This window comes from Cavia porcellus, unplaced genomic scaffold (assembly GCF_034190915.1).
Source record: "Cavia porcellus strain 051 isolate PalLab524CR breed Dunkin Hartley unplaced genomic scaffold, mCavPor4.1 scaffold_24, whole genome shotgun sequence".
Taxonomy (NCBI): domain Eukaryota; kingdom Metazoa; phylum Chordata; class Mammalia; order Rodentia; family Caviidae; genus Cavia; species Cavia porcellus.
The window spans coordinates 35,225,471-35,246,543 of NW_026947507.1; the positions used below are offsets into that span (position 1 = coordinate 35,225,471).

A 21,073-nucleotide genomic window follows, 5' to 3' on the forward strand; every position below is an offset into this window, starting at 1 on the left:
GGGATTTGGCTTTGATGGGCCAGAAGTAAACAACAAACAAGCCTGGGAATAAAGCCATGGGTACACACATGGGTAACCTTGAGTGACTTCGTGTTCTGAAGTTGCAATCTTTTCAACAATTTTGTTACAGTTTCAAAATTAAAAATAAATGAGTAAATAAAACAAAATAAAATTACAGTTTTCCTTATATCCTCATTTTCTATCTATCTTTATTCCTCCTCCCCTATCTCAATCCCACACCACAGCACTCAGGCCACACAGAAATATTTCAGAAACATTTTAATGCCAGAGAAATCTAAAACCTGCAAAAAGCTGCAGTCATCGCTCGGGAACCTGGGACAAGAGCTGTTCCAGGAAGAGGACACTGACTAGGGCGATTCATGGACATGCTTTTGTTCTCTGCCCTAAATGACCCAGCCTCCTTTTAGGGGCCAGGAAAGCGAGGGGGAAGTGGAAAAGGAGTAGGAGGGGGGTGGGTCTCTTCAACACACTCTTCCTGCTCTAGGCTGGTGACTCACCCAGGGGCCTCTGGGAAAGAACGTTCATTGGCCAAGAAGTCAGGGGCCCCAGAAGAGGCAGAGGGAGGGGTCCCTTGCAGTGGCCAGAGGACTCCCTAGTAGAAGTTGCAAGAGGAGGCATGCCTTCCCCAGCCCTTCTCTTCCCTGACCTCTGACCCCCTTCCTGGGGTACATTTCAGCATGGCCACACTCCTTGATGCCCATTCATTTTGAACCTTTCTTAAGTACAACATTGTCATACTCAGTCCCCTGTGGCCAGCCCAATACAGAGCAGTCCTTCTGGGAATCACTGGGACCCCCATCTACTGTGGCCTTCCTCCTCCATGCTTGCCCCGGGGATTCCTGTGGGATGTCATACAGGGACAGGGTGGCCACGCCCTCGGGCTCATCATAGATGTGGTCAGGCACAGGGGCCTTAGCCTCCTCAATGCTGTCATAGAAAGGGTCTGCCGAGAGTGGGGAAGGACTTGCAAGGATGCTCTGTAAGCTCTTGCTCAGTGAACGGGCCACTGCATCGAAGGGCACAGCATACTCGCTCTCCGGGGGCCGCAAGCCAGGCTGTGCCCGTGCACTAGCCAAAGGCTGTGGCGGGAGCAAGTCGTGGGGCTGGGAGTAGGGGCTCTCAGGCCGGGGCAGCTCGGTGGGCACTGTAGGTACTGTAGCTGGCACAAGTGAGGGCACAGGAGGGGTAGCATCCTTCTGGGCAGCAATGGCCTGTTCCAGGGCCAGGAAGATCTCATTGCCTTGCCGGGTCTCAAACTCAAAGTTGCCCTCACCAGAGACACAGCGCCGGCCAGCTTCGAAGGAAAAGGTCACCTGGAGCAAGGGGAATTAGGGGTTACTGACAGGCCCCAGGGCCCGCCCGGCCTCCACCAGGAACTGTCTGAGCCTCCCTCAGGCCCCCTGACCTTGTTTTCCCCTCTCTTCTGCCTTCACTTCCCTCCCTTCCATCCGAGCATGGAGCTGGGCATACAGTTCATCCTCTGGAACGTCAGCCTCTCTTTTCCCTCCAACGTCCCCCACCTCTCCTCATTCTTCCTCCTCCACCTTCTCACCCAAGTGCCTCTTTGCAGCTTTCGCCCCTTTGCCCTCCCTGGCTCTTTCTCCAGCACCTCTGCTGTCTTTCTCCTTTCCCTCTGCCCTCCCTTCCTCCTCCAGTCCCTCTCTCTTCCACAGCCCTCTGCTGCTCCTTGACTACCTTCTTATTTGGCTGTTTCTTTTTTGTGCTGTAAATAGAAACCAGAACCTCATGTATGCTGGGCAACTGCTCTACCACTGATCTACATCCCTAACCCTTTGCAAAGTATTTTATTTTGAGACAGGGTCTCACTAGGTTGCCAGGCTGGGTACAATCCTCCTACCTCGGCATTCTGAATAACTGGTATTACAGGCATGTGCCCCCACACCCAGCTGGACTCATCTTACCTTTCAATGTGTCCCAGTATAGCCCCTTACTCACCTTGTCCCGCCCAAAGCGCCGAAGAAACCTGTAGGGCCAGTCATACAGCTGGGTGCCTGGCTCAGAGCCAGCCCATAGCTCCAGGGCGCTCACCCCAGCACGGAGGGTATAGGTACCCCGAAGCCGGCACCGCTCACTGGCTTCTGTGGGTCTTATGGTCACAGCAAATTGCTTGCAGGAGACCCCTGGAGAGGAGAAGGGGGAAAAGAAGGTAGCTAATGGGAAGCAGCTCCTTCCTCCTTCGCTTCTCATGGCCTTTCTAAGTGAGCATGCTCCAAGGTATTTAGAAAATTGTTATCCACATACCCATGCCCCCAGCCTGGATCTGGTAGGCCAGGTTATTCCCCAAAATGCATGGAAGTCACCATGCCCTCAGCTACACTGCCCCAATCTCAGGCCCACATCCTTCCTGCTGCTGTTGCCAGAACCACAGCCTGGTCTCCCTACCCCATCTCTCACTCTGAACCAGCAGCTTGGCTCCAGTGCCCTGAATGCCACAGCTGCCCAACCCTGCCCTCACATAATGCTCCCTATGGTGAGGCTCAGAGAGAAGACAGGAAACAGGGTTCTCAGTGCCCCCAGCCCAGAAGACACAGAGGGAGCTCTGGCAGGGACTGCCTGGCAGCTTCAGGTGTTGCCTGGCAGACACCTTGCACAGCCACACCCACAGAGAAAGCAATTGTTTTGTTTTGTTTTGTTTTGAGATCACAGCTCAGGACCCAGCCAGAGAAGGTTCCACAACAGGATCCTCCCCAGAGACCCTGAGCTGGGTACCCAGCCCATCAGCGGGGTCCAGCAAGACAGCGGGAGCCAAAGGTATCACTCAAAGCAAGCTGGAGCCCCTGACCTTGGTCTACACCCGGAAGCCAGCAGGAGAGGCTGATAAGAGGCCTAAGAGGCCGGTCAACAGGGGACAACCACAAAGCAGGAAGACTTGGTGGGCAGCCCCACACCTCCTCCCACCCGAACCCACACCTCGAGGACAGCACACAGCTGCTGCCCCTCACCTGTGACTGAGCTGCTGTATAGTTCGTTCTCCTCCATGTGGGGCCAGCTATCCTTCTCATCTGGTCCCAAGGACTCCTTCTTCTGCCCCTGGGGAGGAGGTCCCAGTCTTACCATCAGCACCCATCCCAAGGCTCCCTTTGACCCAGCTTTCCTTGGGGGCATGCCCAGCCTGCTAGCCCTCTCTGTCCTTTGGGTTGGGGTTCCCCCACCAAGGAGGTGCCCCAGCATCCTAACCTCGACTCTTCTACCACTTGCCCACAGGAAGTGCCTAACACTCCCCTCCCCTGCGTGCTGCCACCCTTTCTGCACCCCAGGGTGACTCACAGGGAAGGCCAGGAGGCAGATGGCCTGCATCCAGTCATCTCGCTCTGCACTGGGTGCTGCCAGCAGGTACAGGCGCTCCTTGGTCTCCAGAATAAAGGCACTGGTGTCCCGGGGACTGCTGGCCTCCCCGCCCCCCTCGACCACTCGCAGGCAGTCACTGAGGCGGATGACCTTCCGGGCAGCCTCTCCTCGTCGCAACTTCTCTGGTCCCTCATGGAGTTCCAGACGGGCCAAAGCAGAGCCTGACTCTCCATACAGCACAGCTGAGAACCGGCGCCACTTCTGAGCCAGGTGTGGGAGGAGAGAGCCAAGAGAAGTCCACCAGAGATGGAGATGGTGACCAAAGGTGAAAGCAGGGGCCACCAGGGGGGACTGGGGTGGCAAGCAGAGATGGAGAGAGAGAAAGAATGATCGCAGGACAGTAGGAAGCTGAGCAGATGACAGAGATGGAAGCTCAGGAATGAGAAAGCTGGAGAGGAGCCTGGCGTGCCACAGGAGGAGGCTGCGAGGCTGGCAGGGATTGCCCAGGGCACTGAGAAGCACGGGAATGGCCCCTGCAGACCCAGACTGCAGGAGGACAGGCTGGATGCTCAGCTGGGCAGGTGCTGGGCTGGGCTGGGCTGGGGAGAGGTCACAGAAGCCAAGAGGAATGAAAAGAACCACCCAGCACAGCCCAGAGACATCATCTTCACTGAGGACAGGTGTGAGGAAGGCCCAAACCCAAGAACTTCCCACTACCCCCTTCTGCTTCACTGCTTCAGTGGGGGTGGGGGACATGAAGGAGTGGGTGTGGGTCAGCAAGGGAAGGACTTCCTCTTTCAGACAGGCCAGGGACGAAGGAGGTTGGATGTTCTCGGGCCCCAGCTTAACCCAGCCAAGCCTACTCCACTAGGGTGTGACATAGGGAAGGAACCCCCGCTGAATCCTGAACTCCCCCAACTCTCCCCTCCATTCCCTTCCAAGGTGTACCCACTGGACATCAACAAAGAAGGAGGAATTGAGGCAGTACCTCCTTCCTCCCCCACCTCCCACAAGGACAAACAACTCGCAGCAGCAAAGAGCACAGTTTGGGGACTGCTTTGAGGCCTGGTTTGGGACACAAGCCTGAGTAAGGAAAGAGCCCTCCCAAGGCTGACCACTTGTCCACCTTGGTAGATGGACTGGCCCCACAAAGGTTAGGCTATCACACACTGCACCACCCCAGGATTTCTGGAAGCTCCCCAAAGTGGCCCGCTCAGCCCAGCCCCAGCCGGGGCTTGCTTTCACCTTGCCAAAAGTCTGCTGCTGCTGGAGATGCAGAGAGCCTTGCTTCACAGCCACCTCCTCCATCCTGACCATTGCCGCCCGCCCGGCCTCCTGCGCTCCTGCTGTGGCTCCAGCCTCTTCCTCTCCTCTGTCGTCTCCGCCTGCGTTCCCCCTTCTCTCAAGTTCATTTCCTCTCTGCCTAGGGTTTTCTGCACTATTCTAGTCTGCTTGATGACGACAGGCTGATAGGCCCTGTGGTTTCTTGCTGTGTTGTTTTTTTTTTTTTTTTGAAGAGTAAGTTTCATGCTCAAGCTTCCTGCATTTCCAGTGAGTAACATAGTATTTCCAGAAAAGCCAAATTCAAGCTCTTCGCGGAGTAACAATTCAGGTATAGAAGCTGACGTGCGGAGTGGCTGGCCCAAAGTAGTGAAGAGACTCAGAAACTAAATTAGACAGTAAAACGAGTAGCAGAAATCCCTGGACTCAAGCTGGGGACTGAGCATGGCAGAGCAGGAAGAGACCTTAGGAATCAACCACTACAATTCACTAACTGAAAAAGGGAGAAAACTCAGGTATGGGAAAGTCTAAGGGACTCCTTCAAGGCCACCAAACCGGAACCCAGGTGTCTCGACTGAGAAAGAGCTGAATCCCACGCACAGCACTGCACACAGAGACAGAGGGGACTTCACATGTGTGCACACGGCCTGACACCACTTCACACATACACAGATGCACCTTTCTGCTGCGTGGGCCACTCTCCACCTCCCCACAATGACACGCACAAAGCTGAAACCCAAACGGCCCTCTGGAGAAACAGCTTCCTCCCCAAGTACATCTTGTCTGCTACAGTTCTCCTTTCCAGCCCACATAAGCATTGGAAAGACTCTTAGGGGCTTTGGATTTGGGGGGGGGGGCAGGACGGAGGATCGAATCCAGGGCCTTCACACTGATTTACAGCTCCAGCCTTTTTAAATTTTTTATTTAATTTGAGTCAAGGTCACTTGACTTATATTTTCCATCCTGGGCTCAACTTTGCAATCCGTCTGCCTCTACTCCCAGGGTGCTGGGTTCATAAGCATGCACCATCACACCTGGTTCCTCTAAGAATTTAAGTTAAATTACTGTAGCCTCACATTTCCCAAAGCTTCTAGGTCCACTCCCACCCCTACATATGCACACACATCATAGTGGGGACTGAATGAAGGGCCTTCAATTGAGCTACATTCCAGCCCTTTCTATGTTTGAAGTAGGGTCTTGCTAAATTACTAAACTCCCCAGGTTGGGCTTGAACTTCTGGTCTGCAACACATGCCCGGTTCAATTTCTCTCTTTCATGAGCCATACTATACCCCTTGACAAAAGGCAGGGTGGGCATGAACACACCTGCTTGCAACTTGCCTAAGGTCACAGCACTGGGTTGGGGGAGGGAGAGAAACACGTAAAGCCCAAGGCTTCCAATATCTCATGCAAAGTTTTGCTAACCTTTGTCCTAAGCAGAGTCCAGACTCCACGCAAGAAGGTACACTATTTCAGGAAAAGCCAAGCTCCAGGAGAAATCTATCTTATGGCTTGAAGAAGCAAAACAGATAGAGGTACAAAGCAGAACTGTTGGGGGAATTTAAGAATTAGAGCGACACTCCTGGGGTCAATCTCATCAAGCATGCTTATATAACTGGGCCCATTTCCTCTACCACAGGAGTTCTGTTGCCCCAGTGAGGTTCGCAGGGCTCTGCACAACTCAAGCCTTCTGCTCTACTGCCATGTATAGGGCCAAAATGGCCTGGAAAGACAAATGGATGGCTCAGGGGGCAGAATCACTCTACTCAGGCTCATGCAAAGCCCAAAAGAAAACCATAAATGTTGGCATGGGAAAACATGTCTTGGGAAGAAACATTAGGATATGAAATAGGATGTGGCCTGTGCAATCTCCAGAGCCCCTCAGCAGCGGCAGCTTTGCCTAGAAGCTGTGTGATCTTTGCCTCATCAGATAAAAAGAGCATTTAGGGTCATCTTGGAGTCTGCCAGGGCAGTGCCCTTCAAAGTTCAGTGTGCGGGGCTGGGGATTTAGCTCTGCGGCAAAGCACCTGCCTTGCAATCAGGCAGTCGTGAGTTCGATCCCTGGTACCGATAAAAACGAAAAACACACACAAAAAAAAAAAAAAAAAAAAAAAGTTCAGTGTGCAGATCTTGGTTAGAGTCCAAATTCTGAAGCCGAGCTTGGTAGTACACATCTGTAATCCCAGAACTCTGGGAGGCTGAGGCAGGAGAATCAGAAGTTCAAGCCCAGTCTGGGCAACACAGCAAATGAGGGAAATCTAGTCTCAAAATATAAAATAGAAAGGGCTGGGGGTGTAGCTCAGTGTGAAGGCCCTGGGTTCAACCCCCAGAACTGAAGGGGGCAAAAAAAAAAGAGCAAACTCTGACATAGTAGGTCAGTAGGTCGGGAGGCAGCCCTGAGATGCTAGCTGCCTGGGGTTGGGGGGTAGGGGTACACTCCAAGCAGAGATTCTTCTGCCACGCAGCTCTTCTTCCCCATGGGAACCACAGGGGGGCGCCCGAGCCTATCAGATTTCTTGGAAACTGTTTAAACCTGGAGGCCTGAGCCCAAGGTTATCCAGACACCGACCTGCCCTCCCATGCCATCGAAGCTGGGCAAGTCCTCCTCCTATAGCTATTGTCTGCAGCAGATACGCAGCAGTACAAAGAGCAATTTGTACTTAAATTACCCACCATCTGCCAAGCTCTGCCCTGCCTAGCAGGACTTGAGGGGATTCTGAAGTGGAAGCACAAACCAGTATCTTCTGTGTAACCTCAGGAGAGTCCTGTGAACAGGGTTACAGACATCATGGCAACAATCAGGGACCTTAGGATTTCCAGGCACCAGTGACAAGAAGAAAAAGCATCACAGAGGAAAAGATCCCAGTGGTTTACAGAGGCACGGGTGGGGCTTGGAATACACCACGGAGGCTGTTCACTTTCCCTGGAGAGGAAGGGGTACACAAACCTGACCTGTGCCTCAACTACAAGCCACTGGGATCCTTTCCTTTACAATGGTTTCTCTCAGCAGGACTTAGGAGCGGACCACAACTCCAAGAACTTCACAACCTTTTACTATTCTCACCAGTGATTAGCAACCAAACCTTTAACACAAAAGGGTCTGTGAGGCTTTCTCTGGGGCTACAAAGGAAAGAGCAGGGGAGACTACATCTGCTTCTTGGGTAGGCTTGGGAATTAGGTGCCCCACTGATGCTGCAATAGGTAGAGGCAGCTGCACACTGGACAGCTCTCAGCACACAAAGCAAAGTAGGCATAGAGTGGCCAGAGAAAAATGTGAGCCTGAGAAGGATGAAAGATTTGGCGAAGAAGCAGAAGAACAAAGATTCTGGAAGCTCTCATCCCTGCATCCTACACCCCTACTGGCTCCCAGACTATGAGGGGAAGAATTCTTGGAGTTGCATTCCTAGCCCCTCCTTTTTCTCCATTAAATGTACTTATCCTAGGTTTCAGAGACCATGGTCCAAAATATGAAGCAGAAAACTGCAGAAATGAACAATTCACAAGTAATTTTTTGTCTTTTTGTGACAGGGTCTTGCTATACAGTTCAGGCTGCCCTTGATCTTGTAAGGATCCCTGTCTCAGTCTCCCAAGTGCTGGGACTATAGGCATGCACCACCACACCTGGACACAAGTAACTTTTATTACTGTATACTGTTATAGTCACTTTATTTTATTATTACCTATTGTTAATCGCTTACTATCATAATTACATATTGAGAAAATACAGTACATAGTTTGGTACTGTCTGCAGTTTTAGGCTTCCAACCTAGGAATATATCCACCATAGATAAGGGGGCACTATTGAAAAGAGAGAATCCAGCCAGGCATGGTGACACACATTTGTAATCCCAGAACTCTAGGAGGCTAAAGCAGTGGGATCACAGATTCAAACCTAGCTGGAACAACTTAGTGAGACACTGTCTCAAAATAAAACATAAAAAAGTCTATGGATATAGCTCAGTGCAAAAGCCTGGAGTTCAATTCCCAATATTAGAAGAAAAGCAGAGGGTGGGGATGGAGTTAGTTTTGGAACCCTTCTAAGAGAAATATAATCTGCAAGAAGGCTAAAGTGATCAGGGTAGGTATGGTTGAAGGAAAGTCTAATCTTGAGCTACTGCAAAGATTTGGATTCTAAATGTAATAGGAAGCTATGTAAGGATTTTATTTTATTCTATTTTTTGTATCAGAGATTGAATTCATGACTCCATGACTGCCAGGCAGACACCTGTACCAGTGTGCTATATCCCCAACCAGAATTTTAAATGAAGTAGTAAATTATCTATATATAATGGTTTTAAATTGATTATCAAGGAGTAAGACACAAAGTGGGGAAAGTAGTCAGGAACCTAGCATCAATGCCAAGGAGAAACACAATGATGACTTGGACCAGGATGCTAGGAATGGAGCTAAAGAGGAGCCAGTTTAGGTTGTTATGGTTTGTGTTTGGATGTCCCCCCAAAGCTTCATGCAGTCATGGCAGCAGGCTTCTATAGTTTGTGACTGATTCACGGTCCAATGCTGGGAATATGTGTATGTGTGCTATACACACCTTACAGTGGGTGTGCCTACATACAATATAAGTAACAGAGTCTTCTTGCATGCTCCTCCCTTTTTGCTCTTGTTGCTTTTGGTATCTGCCACCACCATGAGCTGTTGCCCTCTGCCATAAACTACCCTGCCCTGGACCCAGCAGATTATGGACTGAAACTTGCACAAACTGTAAGCTAAATAAACCTTTCCTTCTTTAATCTTGGGCATCAGATATTTTGTCCAAGCAATGCGAGAAAAGTAACTAACACAAGAGTAAACATCAGATGTAGCTTCTCAATAGCTGCATGTGGGAGATTAAAATCAAAATAAACCCTGGTGCATGCTTGTATCCCAGCACTTAGAAGGCTGAGGCAAAAGGACTGCCATAAATTCCAGGCCCCCTTGGGTGGGGCGCATCTCTTGGACTCTTTTGATGTTTATTTGGAGCAGAAGGATAAGTACTGACACGGGGAAGAGAATGGGAGAAATAAATATATGGGGAGGGGAAGATTTGTGTTTGGCTCACCTGGAAGCTGTAACTGTTATAGACAGCTAAGTCAGGGAGAAATATTACAGGCATTCAGATAGGGCTGGTCCCTCAAAGAAGCCAGTGCACAAGGCCAGATATACCTTGCGAATATGGGGGAAACAAGCACCTCCACTGAGGGCCAGACCTTAAGACAAAAGATAAAACAAATGCACCCATATACTTACTAAGGATAAACATCAGGGGTTGATATTCTATATAGGTATCAATCACCTTAAGGAAGCCACAAAGGGTCACCAATCCCTTATAGGAAAAGCCCTTATTTTGTATTCATACCAGCTTGCTATGTCACTTGCTTCCCCATTTAATTAATTTTACCTGAGCAATTATCCTGGTACTCTTACTGATTGACCATAGTTTTTTCCACCTCATGCCCTCTTTGCGATTCCGATTTTTTCCCACCTTGGACCAGCCTCTTGGATTTGCTCTAGAAAAATTCCTAGAAAAGGCAGGCACTTAACTCACTAGGGATCCCTCTATCTCTCTCTCCGACAGAAGCTTTCTTTCCCTCAATAAATATGCCCTGCTTTTAACTTCCATTGTTTCTAAAATTCATTATTCGATTTTAGAGAACAGGAACTCCTACTAGACATCTGACAGGTTAGGAGTTTCTTTCCCTATTTCGTAAATTCTAACCAATCAACCAATCAGGGAATCCCAAAACAGCCATGCGACTGAAACTCCAATATACCACTGTAGTGTAAGAGAGTCAGGAAGCCCTTGACTCCACCTAATGACTGGACACCGGAAGTTTGTTGCAAACCCACATTCACAGAAACCAACAGATACGACCATCGATAAGCTCCCCAGGACGGTCAAAAGTTCTGCCTCACTTTTGCTTCCTAAATCCTGAGTCAGTCTCATTGCTTGAGCCAACCGGCATACGGAACCCTAGCTACAAGGACTTCTGGGTAATGTAGTTTTAAGCTGCCCTACCTTTGCGAACCAGGAAGACAGACACATTAGGCAGATAAAGGTTGAAATGAATACTGAACATTAATCCACTATATCCACAACACAAAGGGCAATCCACTATCCCATCATTTGCATCGCGTGCACAAGAAATATAAGTTTCGAACAGCCTATGACCCTAAAATCTACTATAATCTACTCTAAGGTCCTTGAAAGGAAGGCAAAAATCACATAAAAAGCAGGAACCCGCATTATCCAACACGGCTCCTACCGGGAAAGGTGGAACTGGCCTCTACGGACCAGAACGCTGACTTTCCCACTCACGTTGAGCCCAGGGTCTTGAAACCCACCCTCATCACCGCTCACGATGGTGTCTGCCCCACTCAGGAAGCACCTAGAATATCAGTTAAGATAACAATCACTTTCAGAAAACTAACATGGTGCCGCCTGTGGGTTATCATCACCATTTGGCAGCTACTGTACGTCCATGACTGTTTGCAGAGGACAGAAATGAAAGCCAGGAGATCGCTACTGGGATTGAAACACAGATTAGAGACCAGTGGCCCCGATCCACAGGAAAAGAAGGCTACACAGACACAAATCTATTTCGACCCTATAGAGAGCAATGCATTGGAAAGGAATGAATAGCCCAGGTATCCTGGGTGGGACAACCCCTCTCCCGGGTAGTGTCACCCAGGATGCGCGGCGGGGTATGTGTGCAGGCGTCTGGAGCAAGGCAAGGAAAAGACACGTGGGCAGAAAGCAATGCCCCGGGGACGACCCTGCCACCATCCAGGAGCTCTCACCACAGGGAGCAACCGAAGGAAGGACTGGCTCCCACACCAGCGCGCGCCTCCCGCCTGAGCGAGCGCGGTGCCTTTAAAACCCATGTAAACAAAGCTTTGTTCCCCCAGCTCCCCTCCCTCGCGTCCCCCCTCCCCCAGCTCTTTCCTCCCACCCGGCGTCTCCAGGCCGCTGACGTCGCCCGCCCCTGTACGCCGTCCCAGCGGCGCTGCGCATTCTCCAACCGCGACGGGCCCCGCTGGAGCGTGCGCAGCCGGACGGCGCTACGCCGCAAGCGTAGCGCGACGAGCCCCCAACGCGCAGGCGCAGCGGCGACGGCGGCGGCAGCGGCGGCGGTAGCCCCGGCCGAGGTGCGCGCTGGGGGGGAGGGGGGGCCAGAGAGGAGCATGAATGGAGCAAAATGGCGGATCATGTGCAGGTGAGAGGAGCCGCGGGGGAGGGGGCGGCCGCGGAGAGTGGGGAGGGGTGTGGGGGGCGCACGCGGCCCCCGGGCCCGGGACGCGCCAGGCCTCGTCGCGGCAACTCGCTGCTCGCGAGCCGCCGCCCGTCCCGCGGCTCCGGGGCCTTTCCCGCCTCCTGGGCCGGGGGCCTCTTCCACTCCCTCCCATCCGGCCCCGCGCCAAGCGCCGGCGCTAGAGAAGCAGGATTGGCGCACGGCTGCGGCGCCCGATCCGCTGGCTGGGGCCTCAGGCTAGTCCTCGGCCCCCCCACCCCACCCCGGCGGGGAGCGCGGGGGATCCCCGACTGTCTGTACTGAGGGGCGCTCCCCGTCACGCCGCCGTCCCCACACAGGTAACAAAAAGAGGACCTCGCTCCGCCGAGCCTCGCTTTCAGAGTCTTTCCCGCCTCCTTCCTTCTCACGCCCCCCAAATGCGCGAGACCCCACTCAGGCCTCCTGTGCCCCTATTCTGTGCTCCCTCTGCTCCCACGTTCAGATCGCGCCACCGGGAGGGCCAGGCGCCCCTGTCCTCCAAAATGGGAGCTCGGGCTTCGGCCCACCTCACTGCAAGTCCCCCTGTCCAAGGAGAAGGAGTTCAGCGCCCACACCTCCTGCGAAACGCGGGGTAGAGGGGGGTGTGTCTAAACCGAGAGCTGCGGGATTGGAAGCACCCAGTGCTCGGGAAGGTTGCGATCTGGCTCCAGACCTGCCCGGGTCGAGTGTTGGGCCAGGCCACTTTTCCTCAAAGACACAGCACAGGCCTGGGGGAGGGGGGCGGGGAGAATGCTCACACCAAATCTTGTAGTAGTGAGAGGAGTGTGGGGTATTTCTCATAAACTAGATAAAGTTTTCCTTCTCTGTGCCTTCAATCAGATATTTTTATGACAGTCACGGATGCAAATCTGTTGTCAGGAACCTTCAGATTTTCTGCATAACCAGCCTCACAGATACTGTGTTGTGCAAAGTAAAGATTAGAACTGGAACGCAGTGCCGCCTTTATGTGTACATGCTGTATGGCATCGTTTCTCAAGTAAAAATTATGATTTGATTCCTAATATGTCTGCGTGAAGCTGGAGGGGTGTGATTTCTGCCCATCTTTTTGGGACAGAAGAAACTAAAGAAAAGGTTCATTTTCCACTCCTGGAATCAGGAAAGTAGGTAGATCTTTGGAGTGTGAAGGACAAGTTACTGGGACAGAATTCTATTAAAGTTAACCACAAATGGAAGACCCCAAGATTTGTGTTTTGAAGCCAGTATGATGGACCTAATTCAGAAATAGCAGTAAAACTTGATACAAAATGATAACAATAATAGTGTGGCTTCTCTGATAGCAGCCATTTCTGAGAAGCAGGAAGGAGTTTGTATGATTTTTTTTTTTTTAATTCTTGCATTTTAAAGGAGTAGCTAGACCCAAGTTACTTCTGGCACTTAAAGAGACAGAACCAAAGCATAGGACTGATGTGAAATGTGCTTAATGCCAAGTGGATATGTCTTTTTTAAAATTTTGGTTTCCGTGTTCTTATTTACTGAGCAAAATTACTGTGAGCATTCCAGAACATAATTTGAATAGCTTTTCTGAAAGATGCTTTGGACTGCAGAGAAAGTTGGTACTTTTATGACTGCATCTGTCTGTTCTGTCTCCAGTAAGGAAGCATCCCTTTTTTATGATCTTTCCACAGTTTTGAAGCTCAGATTGTCATTCCTAGTTGTTAGAAAGTCAGAATACAAAGCAATCCTAACAGCATTTTCGTGCCACCGGGAAAAAAGGTCACTTATTTTTAGTAAAATTTTTGTTTTTCTCTGGCCCACCCAAAAATAAATCTACCAGAGTTGATTTTTGTTGTTGTTGTTGTTGTGTGTGTGTGTGTGTGTGTGTGTGTGTGTGTTTTAATTCTTGGTACTGGGAATCGAACTCAGCACCTTGAACTTGCTAGGCAGGCACTTAAGCTGCTCAGCTATATCTCTAGCCCCAGAGTGGAAATTATCTTTTCAAAACAAAAGGGAACATGCTTGTCAGTGCATCATTTTTACTATTTATTGACTTTGAAGAGCTATTAGTCTTTAATGGTCTAGATTGTATTAACAGGATAAATTTGTAAGTGAATTTCCCCCTCTTTGGAAAGATTGGGACATAGTGCATGCGCTTTTCTTATTGGACCACCAGGTTAGTTTTATTACAGGATACTCACCAACTTTAAGGTAGCACTTTATTGTAACAGAAAACCTTCCCATGAAAAAGATACACTATCCCCCAGGTAGACCAAGTAAATAAAGAGCAGTCTCCAGTGCATCAAAAGGGAATACTTTACTCATAAAACTGTTTGAACATAAGTTTAGTAAAGGAGTCTGTTACAGATTAATATAGTGATTGTTTGAAAGCTGCATATGTGGAACTAAATAGTTGAGTCATTGTGTGTCTGGTACTTGTCTGAACCACCAGGGTGAGCTTTTTTGTTTTTATTTTCTGATGCTAAACAAGTGTTGTATGATTGTCTGAACCACTCAGTCTGAAGCAGACATCTCTCTTGTTAAGGTTGTGTTTTATAGCAGTGTGTGTGTGTGTGTGTGTGTGTGTGTGTGTGTGTGTGTGTGTTTGAAACAGGTTCTTGCTATGTAGTTCCAGGCTAGTCTTGAATTCACTATGTAGCGCAGGCTGACCTGGAACTCACAGTAATTGTCCTGCCTCAGCCTGTGGAGTGCTGGGATTATAGGCACGTGCCACTATCAGTGACATATTTTATGGGAGATTTTAAGTGCTGTAAAACTTCAGTAAGGCAAGAATCATGAACTCTATTGTTGTCATAGTCAAGCGTCTTTTTAGTGACGCATGACTATCTTTTTAGTACCAGGAATCCAACTCAGGATCTTGCACTTGCCAGGCAGGCACTATGCTGCTGAGCTATATCCCCAGCCACTCAAGTGTCTTTTTAGAACAGTGGCCTTAAAGCAGTTCCTCTGTACTCCTGGTCTTAAGTGACTTTAACTCTCCCAGTGCTTGGGAGGAAAAACTCAAAGTCATTTGTTGCAATTATCTTTGGTTACCCCTCTTTCATTTTAAAAGAAAAAAAAGTTAAATGAAGATGATGAGGATTGAATATCTTCCCTTGCTGGCTAATTATTGTAAAGAGATGAGAGCTCAGTAAAGGGTAATCATGAAAAAGATTAAGGAGGGTCATGTTAACTTTCATACTGTAGCTGGTATTCAGAAGCCTGAGAGGAAAAGGAAAGAATGTAATATAATTATATATTAAATACATTATTTAAGTTGTAAGTATCTTAAATGTAATTATATAATGTGAGTAATAATAGTAAAGAATAATTTGAGGGTTTTTTTTGAATGTTTATGCAGAACATTTATTCAGTGGGGATTGAATAGAGGGTGCTGTATCACTAAGCTACATCCTCAGCCCTTTTCTCATTTTTGGACACAGGGTCTCAGTAACTTGTCCAGGCTGAGCCAGAACTTGTGATCCTCAACCCCAGCCTTTCTGAATGCTGAGATTACAGGCTTGCGCCACTATGCCCACCTTTAACACAGAGGTTATTTACTGGGTTCTGCATCATAACTATGTGGTAACAGAAAAGACTTCTCCAGGCAGTCATGGTTTGTGTTACATTTCAGGTGCAGTAATTAAATATTGACTGCCAATGTAAGTCTAGGGAGTGGTGAAGAATCTTTACAACTGGCAGATTAAAATTTAATAGAGTTAAAAAAAAGTTAGCCTGATTATACCAAAAGTGAGTTATCATTTCAATCCTTCGGATACTGGGAATTGAACTCAGGACCTCACAGTTGCCATGCAGGTGTCAGTTTTTAAAATGTCCCATGGAATGATAGGTACAATGCGTAGTTCATTTTGAAAAGGGAGTCTTATACAACTTTTGAGAAACCTTAAGTGGAAAAAACAGTAACTTTTGTAACTTTTTTTCCAGCTAAACTAATACAGTGCCAGAATGCTTAAATATGTACAAGGCCTTTTGCTCTCCAGAGGATGCAGGGTGAGAAAGACCCTGGAGCCAGAAGCTAAAGTGTGAGTCTGTCTGATGCTGTCTTTGGCCAGGCTTCAGAGACACAAATGTAGATACAAGAGTGAATATATATCAGACAGGTGTGGTGGTGCAGCCCTGTAATCCCAGCACTCTGGGAAGCTGAGGTAGAAAGATAGGAAGTTCAAATGTATCCTGGGCAACTTAGCAAAAATCTATCGTGTTTTTTGTTGTTGTTGTTGTTGTTGTTTTGTGTGGTTTTTTGTTGTTGTTGTTTTTGTGGTACTGGGGATCGAACTCACTACTTTACACTTGCCAGGCAGGCAGTTATGCTGCTGAGTTAAATCCCCAGCCCCTCAAAAACCTGTCTTAAAAATAAAAAATGGGCTGGGAAATGTAGCTTAGTTTGAAGGCCCTAAGTTTAATTGCTAATATCCCTTCTCCCCCCCAAAAAAGGTGGGGCTAACTATGTCAATTTTGAAACGTGTTGCTACATTTGTACTTTTGTGTTGAATGATAATAGCATAGTTATGTCCAGGCTCTTAGCCAAACTCTCTCTTTTGTGGTTTTATTTTACTTTATTTATTTTTGTTTTGAGACCGGGTCAGTTTGTAGTGTAGGCCTTAAACTCATTGTTCAGGCTGGCTTCAACTTTGCAGCAATCCTACCTCAGCCTCCCGAGTGCTAGGATTAGAGGCATGTGCCACTATTCCCAGCTTCTTTTGTGGATTTATACACGCTATAGGTCTGTGGTTCATTTTTTATGACAGGATCTTGCTGTGTTACCTAGGCTGATCCTTATCTCCAGGACTCTTAAGGACTCTCCTGCTCAGCTTGTTAAGTAACTGAAACTTACAGATGCATGATATTGTGCCATATGTCTATATTGTAAATAAATGTTTTGTTTGTTTTCATTTTGTTTTCCTCTAGGGGAATGAACCCAAGGCCTTACTAAATCCTAAGCCTATTTTTTTTTATTTTTATTTTCATAACTCTGATTTTAGTATTTTTCCTTGTGAAACAAACTGAGAAAAATTAAAGAGTGTATGTATGCATGAGGTATCCTTCAAACACTTACGCTATAAGACAGAGAAAAATACTACTGTGATGGAGTCATCTCTGATTTATTTAGAGATAATAGAGCAAGCATTGAGAAGATCCCTGTTCTATATCTTACAGACAAATTAGCTTCCCTTTCATGCAGAAACTGATATTCATAACCACCAGCTGTATTTTCTTCTTTCTTGGTTGGATTTTGAAAGCAGTGTTGTAGCACAATCCTTCAAGGAGGGAAAGTTGCCAGTTTTAACCAATACACTAATGTGTCTCTGTAGGTACAGCTACTGAGACTACTGTGCTCACTTCAGTATGTGTAAGGATTTTTATTTGAAACCCCCCTACACTTATCTCACAGGCTTTCTCGGGTCAGGAGTGGGGAGCAGCTGATCTGGGAGTTCTGGTTCAGGGTCTCCTTCACAGTTTACGCTGTCAGCCAGGCTATAGTCACTTTCCAGGTTTGACTATGGCCGGTGAACCAGCTTTCTGCACACATGCCTGCTTCTTGGTGGGCCTGGCACTTGCAGGCTGTTGGTTGGACTGAGGGCCTCAGCTCCTTGTTGACTGCTGTCACCTATGACACTATTTTTAAGGAATTCTTTTTTAAAAACCCTCTAACGATGTCTGCTCTGTGTGAATGACCCCTCTTTGTTATTGATGTTTGGAGTTTTTTTTTAGCTCAGTGAAATGTGATATCTACAGATATGTACAAAAATGATGAGTGTTCAGTTTGATGAATTTTCACAAAGTGTTCACTCCTCTGTAGCCAGCTCCCTGTCAGATCAGTGCTCCCAGCCCAAAGCCCTCCCGCCCTCCCGTTCCCCTCAACCCTTGTTAGAACCTGGCCTCAAGGTAACAACTATCCAGTCATCTGATTGCTAAATACACTTTTACAACTCATCCTGAGTAACTTAACAGTTTAACTTCAAAGCCAGCAGGAAACACAGTCTTCAGCATTGGGGATTTTTATCTGTTTTTAAGAACCCTGTGGAAGCCGTCTTACCACCCTCTGCTGGGGGCAGGAGGAAATGAACCTACACAGAATTTTGCCTGCAAACTTCAGACCATTTATGAAACTTAGAACTAGAGTTTAAAAATGTGATCCTTTCTAGATGAAAATGTTCACAACATTTTATTGAAAAGCTTATTCACAAATATTTTTTTTTTACTTCTTTGAAAGGTTATTCCAGGGTTACAGTGTATTATAGTTATAAACTGATGCATATGTATTGTGCATAGTTTGTTTTGTTTAGCTTGCCACCATTAAAAAGAATAAAAAATATTCTGAGTTAAAGTCTCCAACATGGCTTATTTTAAGAGTGAATTTAAGCATTGGCCTGGCAAGTACAAGGTCCTGAGTTCAATTCCCAGTACCAAAAGTAAATAATAAAATAAAAGTTTTACTTTGCTGAAAACTTTTTTTTTTCTTTTTTTTTTGGTCTTTTTGAGACAGGATCTTCCTACAGAGTCTGTGCTGGCCTTACATTCACTATGTAGCCAAGGCTGGCCTTGATCTCAAGACAATCCTCCTGCCTCGGCCTTCTGAGTGCTAGAGTTACAGGCATGCACCACCACACCTGGCCTGTGAGTCTACTCTTAAGGGCAGGTGTGACTGATTCTAAATAGTGATACCAAGGCTAATAAACATATTATTAAAGTTATTCTCTTATTTTGCAAAAATTTTTACATTTTATTTTGCTAACATAGAGATACTCATTAAGGTTGGTTGATGGATTGAGACAATTTTGCTCTGTACCATAGTTCAGGCTGGCCTTGAACTCACTATGTAGCAGAGGCTGGCCACAAACTCAGCCTCCTGAGTGCTGGGATTACAGCTGTGTACCCATGGGGCCCCAACTGGTGTTGGTTGACTGTGTACTATAACCAGATGGCTAGGGCGTAGGGATATAAATGTGAATAAAGTATAGCATGTGTAGCAGAGGACCTTAATAGTAGAAGTCTGTGCCAGTAGAGGTTAGAAGGTGGTATTAGTGATAGGACATGTATATGCGTGGACATGAGACACAAGTGCCAGTCCTCCCTCCGTAAGCCAAGAGGAGCTGCTTAAAGTGGCAAGTGAAGAAGCTTTAGAAAGAGTTAGTGTCCTCCAAGTTTGTAAGAGCTCAGAGGACAGAAAAAGAACCATAAGCAAAGCTGTGTGATCACGGAATATTACAGGAAGATGATAAGAAGCATGGCTTCTGTATAGGAAAGAAAGGAACAGTAAGAAATGAGGCTGACCTGGTAGGAAAGGAGTGGAATGCCAAGAGCTCAAGTGACAGAATAATTACTGTAGCGATGATTGAGAAAATTGGGTAGGTGCAAACAAAGTAGGAGATGAGGGAGTCTGTGCTAGAAATAATTGGAGATTAGAGTAAGCTTATAACCCTTAGCGCTGGGGATACAGCTCTGTGGCACAGTGCCTGCATGGCAAGTGTGGGGTCTTGAGTTTGATTCCCAGTAACACCCCCCCCCCCCCCCCCCGGGCAAAAAGGTGGTAACTCTTAGGATAGCGGCTTGGTGTTAAGGAAGTTAATAGGGGACTGGCTGGTAGTTGAGTATGTAAAGTAAGGCGACTTCCGCGTTTCTGTGTAGCTGAATAGAGGGGATAAACCGTCAAGGAAGAAAGTCAGTGGGTCTTGAATGTATGGCTTGAGGTGTTTGTGTACATTTGAATGATGTCCCATGGGTATTGGTTGATCTTTTACCAAGTTAGGCTAGAACCCACATTGTCATAGTGAAGGCCCATTTCAGTAGCCTTCAGTGTGTTACAGATTTGTGGAATATTTGTGTGTACCCATCTAAATTTCTGATTAACTCACAGCACCTGGAAGACTTGAGTGAAATGCTGATATTTTGTTCTAGTGTTTGCTGCAGTAGCCCCAGATTCTGTTACTTGGCAAAAGTAAAATGCTTGGGAGAGTTAGCAGTGATTCTGTCATGCATTTGATGCAAAACAAGATGTTATATTCCTACGAGTTTGAATAAACCATAATTATTGACTTCTGGAGCTCCCAAAATACCTCTTAAAAATTTCTTTGTTACTAAGGCAACTAAAAGTAAGTATTCTGTTTGCTCTTGGTCTATCTGTCGTGTTTTTAACTTTCAGAAAACTGGGTTCTCTTTTCTATGTCCCCCATCATGTATTTATCCCCCATTAGCCATTGTTTCAGGGATGTCCAGAAAAGGCTGCTTTAAAAAAATACATGTATATCTGTTAGAAGAGTCTTCTGACCAGTGTGCCTGGTATTCCTTATTTTTTTTAACTCAGTGTATTCCTGGAAAGCATTTTTCATAGACCATGTGATGCTGTAAACTTGAATAGTTAAATGATATTTTACAAACTGTTAAAGGAAAAAGTGATTTAGAATTCCACAGAATGAGAAAATCAGCATTATGTGGGGCATGTATGCTAGAGCCTTTTAAGAAACATTTACTTAATAGTATTTTTTACTTTTTTTCCCATAGAGTAAATAGAAACTACGAGTTTTTCTGTTTCTCTGAATCGAAGTTCAGTGTTTTATGATTAAGTATTTGTGATTGTTTTTATCTTTTCCTTTTCATGTTCTGTTTTGAATTTCTTATCCTTTCTTGAGCCTTCTAAAGGAGTACATAAGGTGTCTGAGGTTTTCTCACGGGAAAAGAGAAGAAAGCAGAGATGCTTTCTTCTGGATTTTTTTATGGCAGTAAAAACACTTGTCTTCTCCCTTTATGCCTGTTTCTTTTTATCTCCTCTTACTCTTCCTCTCAAATGTTTGTAGTAGTTTGTAGTAGTAGTAGTGACCGTAAGTCAAGAGGCCAGAAGACATGCTTAAATCCTAATACACTGGCAGCTAGTCTCAGAAACTATAGATTATTCTTTGTATCTGGGATTCACAGTATAAAGAAATAACACTTGAAATGGAGGACAGTTAAGGAAAAGTGACTGTGATGTACATTGACTTCTTTTTTTGTCCTTTTTTTCAGTCAGGGTTTCACTATATGGTTCAGGCTGGCCTTGAACTCACTGTGTGGCCCAGGCTAGCCTCGAACTTGCGATCCTTCTGCTTCAGCCTCCTGAATGCTGGGACTACAAGTGTGCACCATGGTGTCCAGCTGACTTTCTTTAGAGAATCAAGGGTGTGTTTCTATAAAACAAGAAAATATTAATTGGCCAATGGTATTGTGTTACTTTACTGTCACAATTTT

General features: G+C 47.0%; 2 protein-coding genes across 4 annotated transcripts in view; one reads left to right on the forward strand and one right to left on the reverse strand.

Annotated features, from left to right (window-relative positions):
• Positions 1 to 264: 264 nt before the first annotated feature.
• Positions 265 to 11,433, reverse strand: Dok2 (docking protein 2). Of its 2 annotated transcripts, none has more exons than XM_003479650.5 (5): positions 4,576 to 11,433; positions 3,310 to 3,591; positions 2,985 to 3,072; positions 1,978 to 2,162; positions 265 to 1,334 (listed from the first exon to the last, which is right to left on the reverse strand). In XM_003479650.5, exons 1-5 carry the CDS (start codon positions 4,645 to 4,647, stop codon positions 723 to 725), a joined length of 1,239 nt encoding a protein of 412 aa, XP_003479698.1. In that variant the 5' UTR covers positions 4,648 to 11,433; the 3' UTR covers positions 265 to 722. The 2 variants fall into 2 exon arrangements, with proteins under 2 accessions (XP_003479698.1, XP_023417311.2); XM_023561543.2 differs by having other exon boundaries at positions 3,310 to 3,681; positions 4,576 to 4,710.
• A 355-nt stretch (positions 11,434 to 11,788) lies between these two features.
• Xpo7 (exportin 7) overlaps positions 11,789 to 21,073 on the forward strand; it is a 92,290-nt gene continuing 83,005 nt past the window's right edge. For both annotated transcript variants that reach the window (XM_063234838.1, XM_063234839.1), the window contains exons 1-2: positions 11,789 to 11,821; positions 20,852 to 21,004. In XM_063234838.1, coding sequence (XP_063090908.1) covers positions 11,804 to 11,821; positions 20,852 to 21,004 — 171 coding nt within the window. In that variant the 5' untranslated portion in view covers positions 11,789 to 11,803. The remainder of the gene's footprint in view (positions 11,822 to 20,851; positions 21,005 to 21,073) is intronic.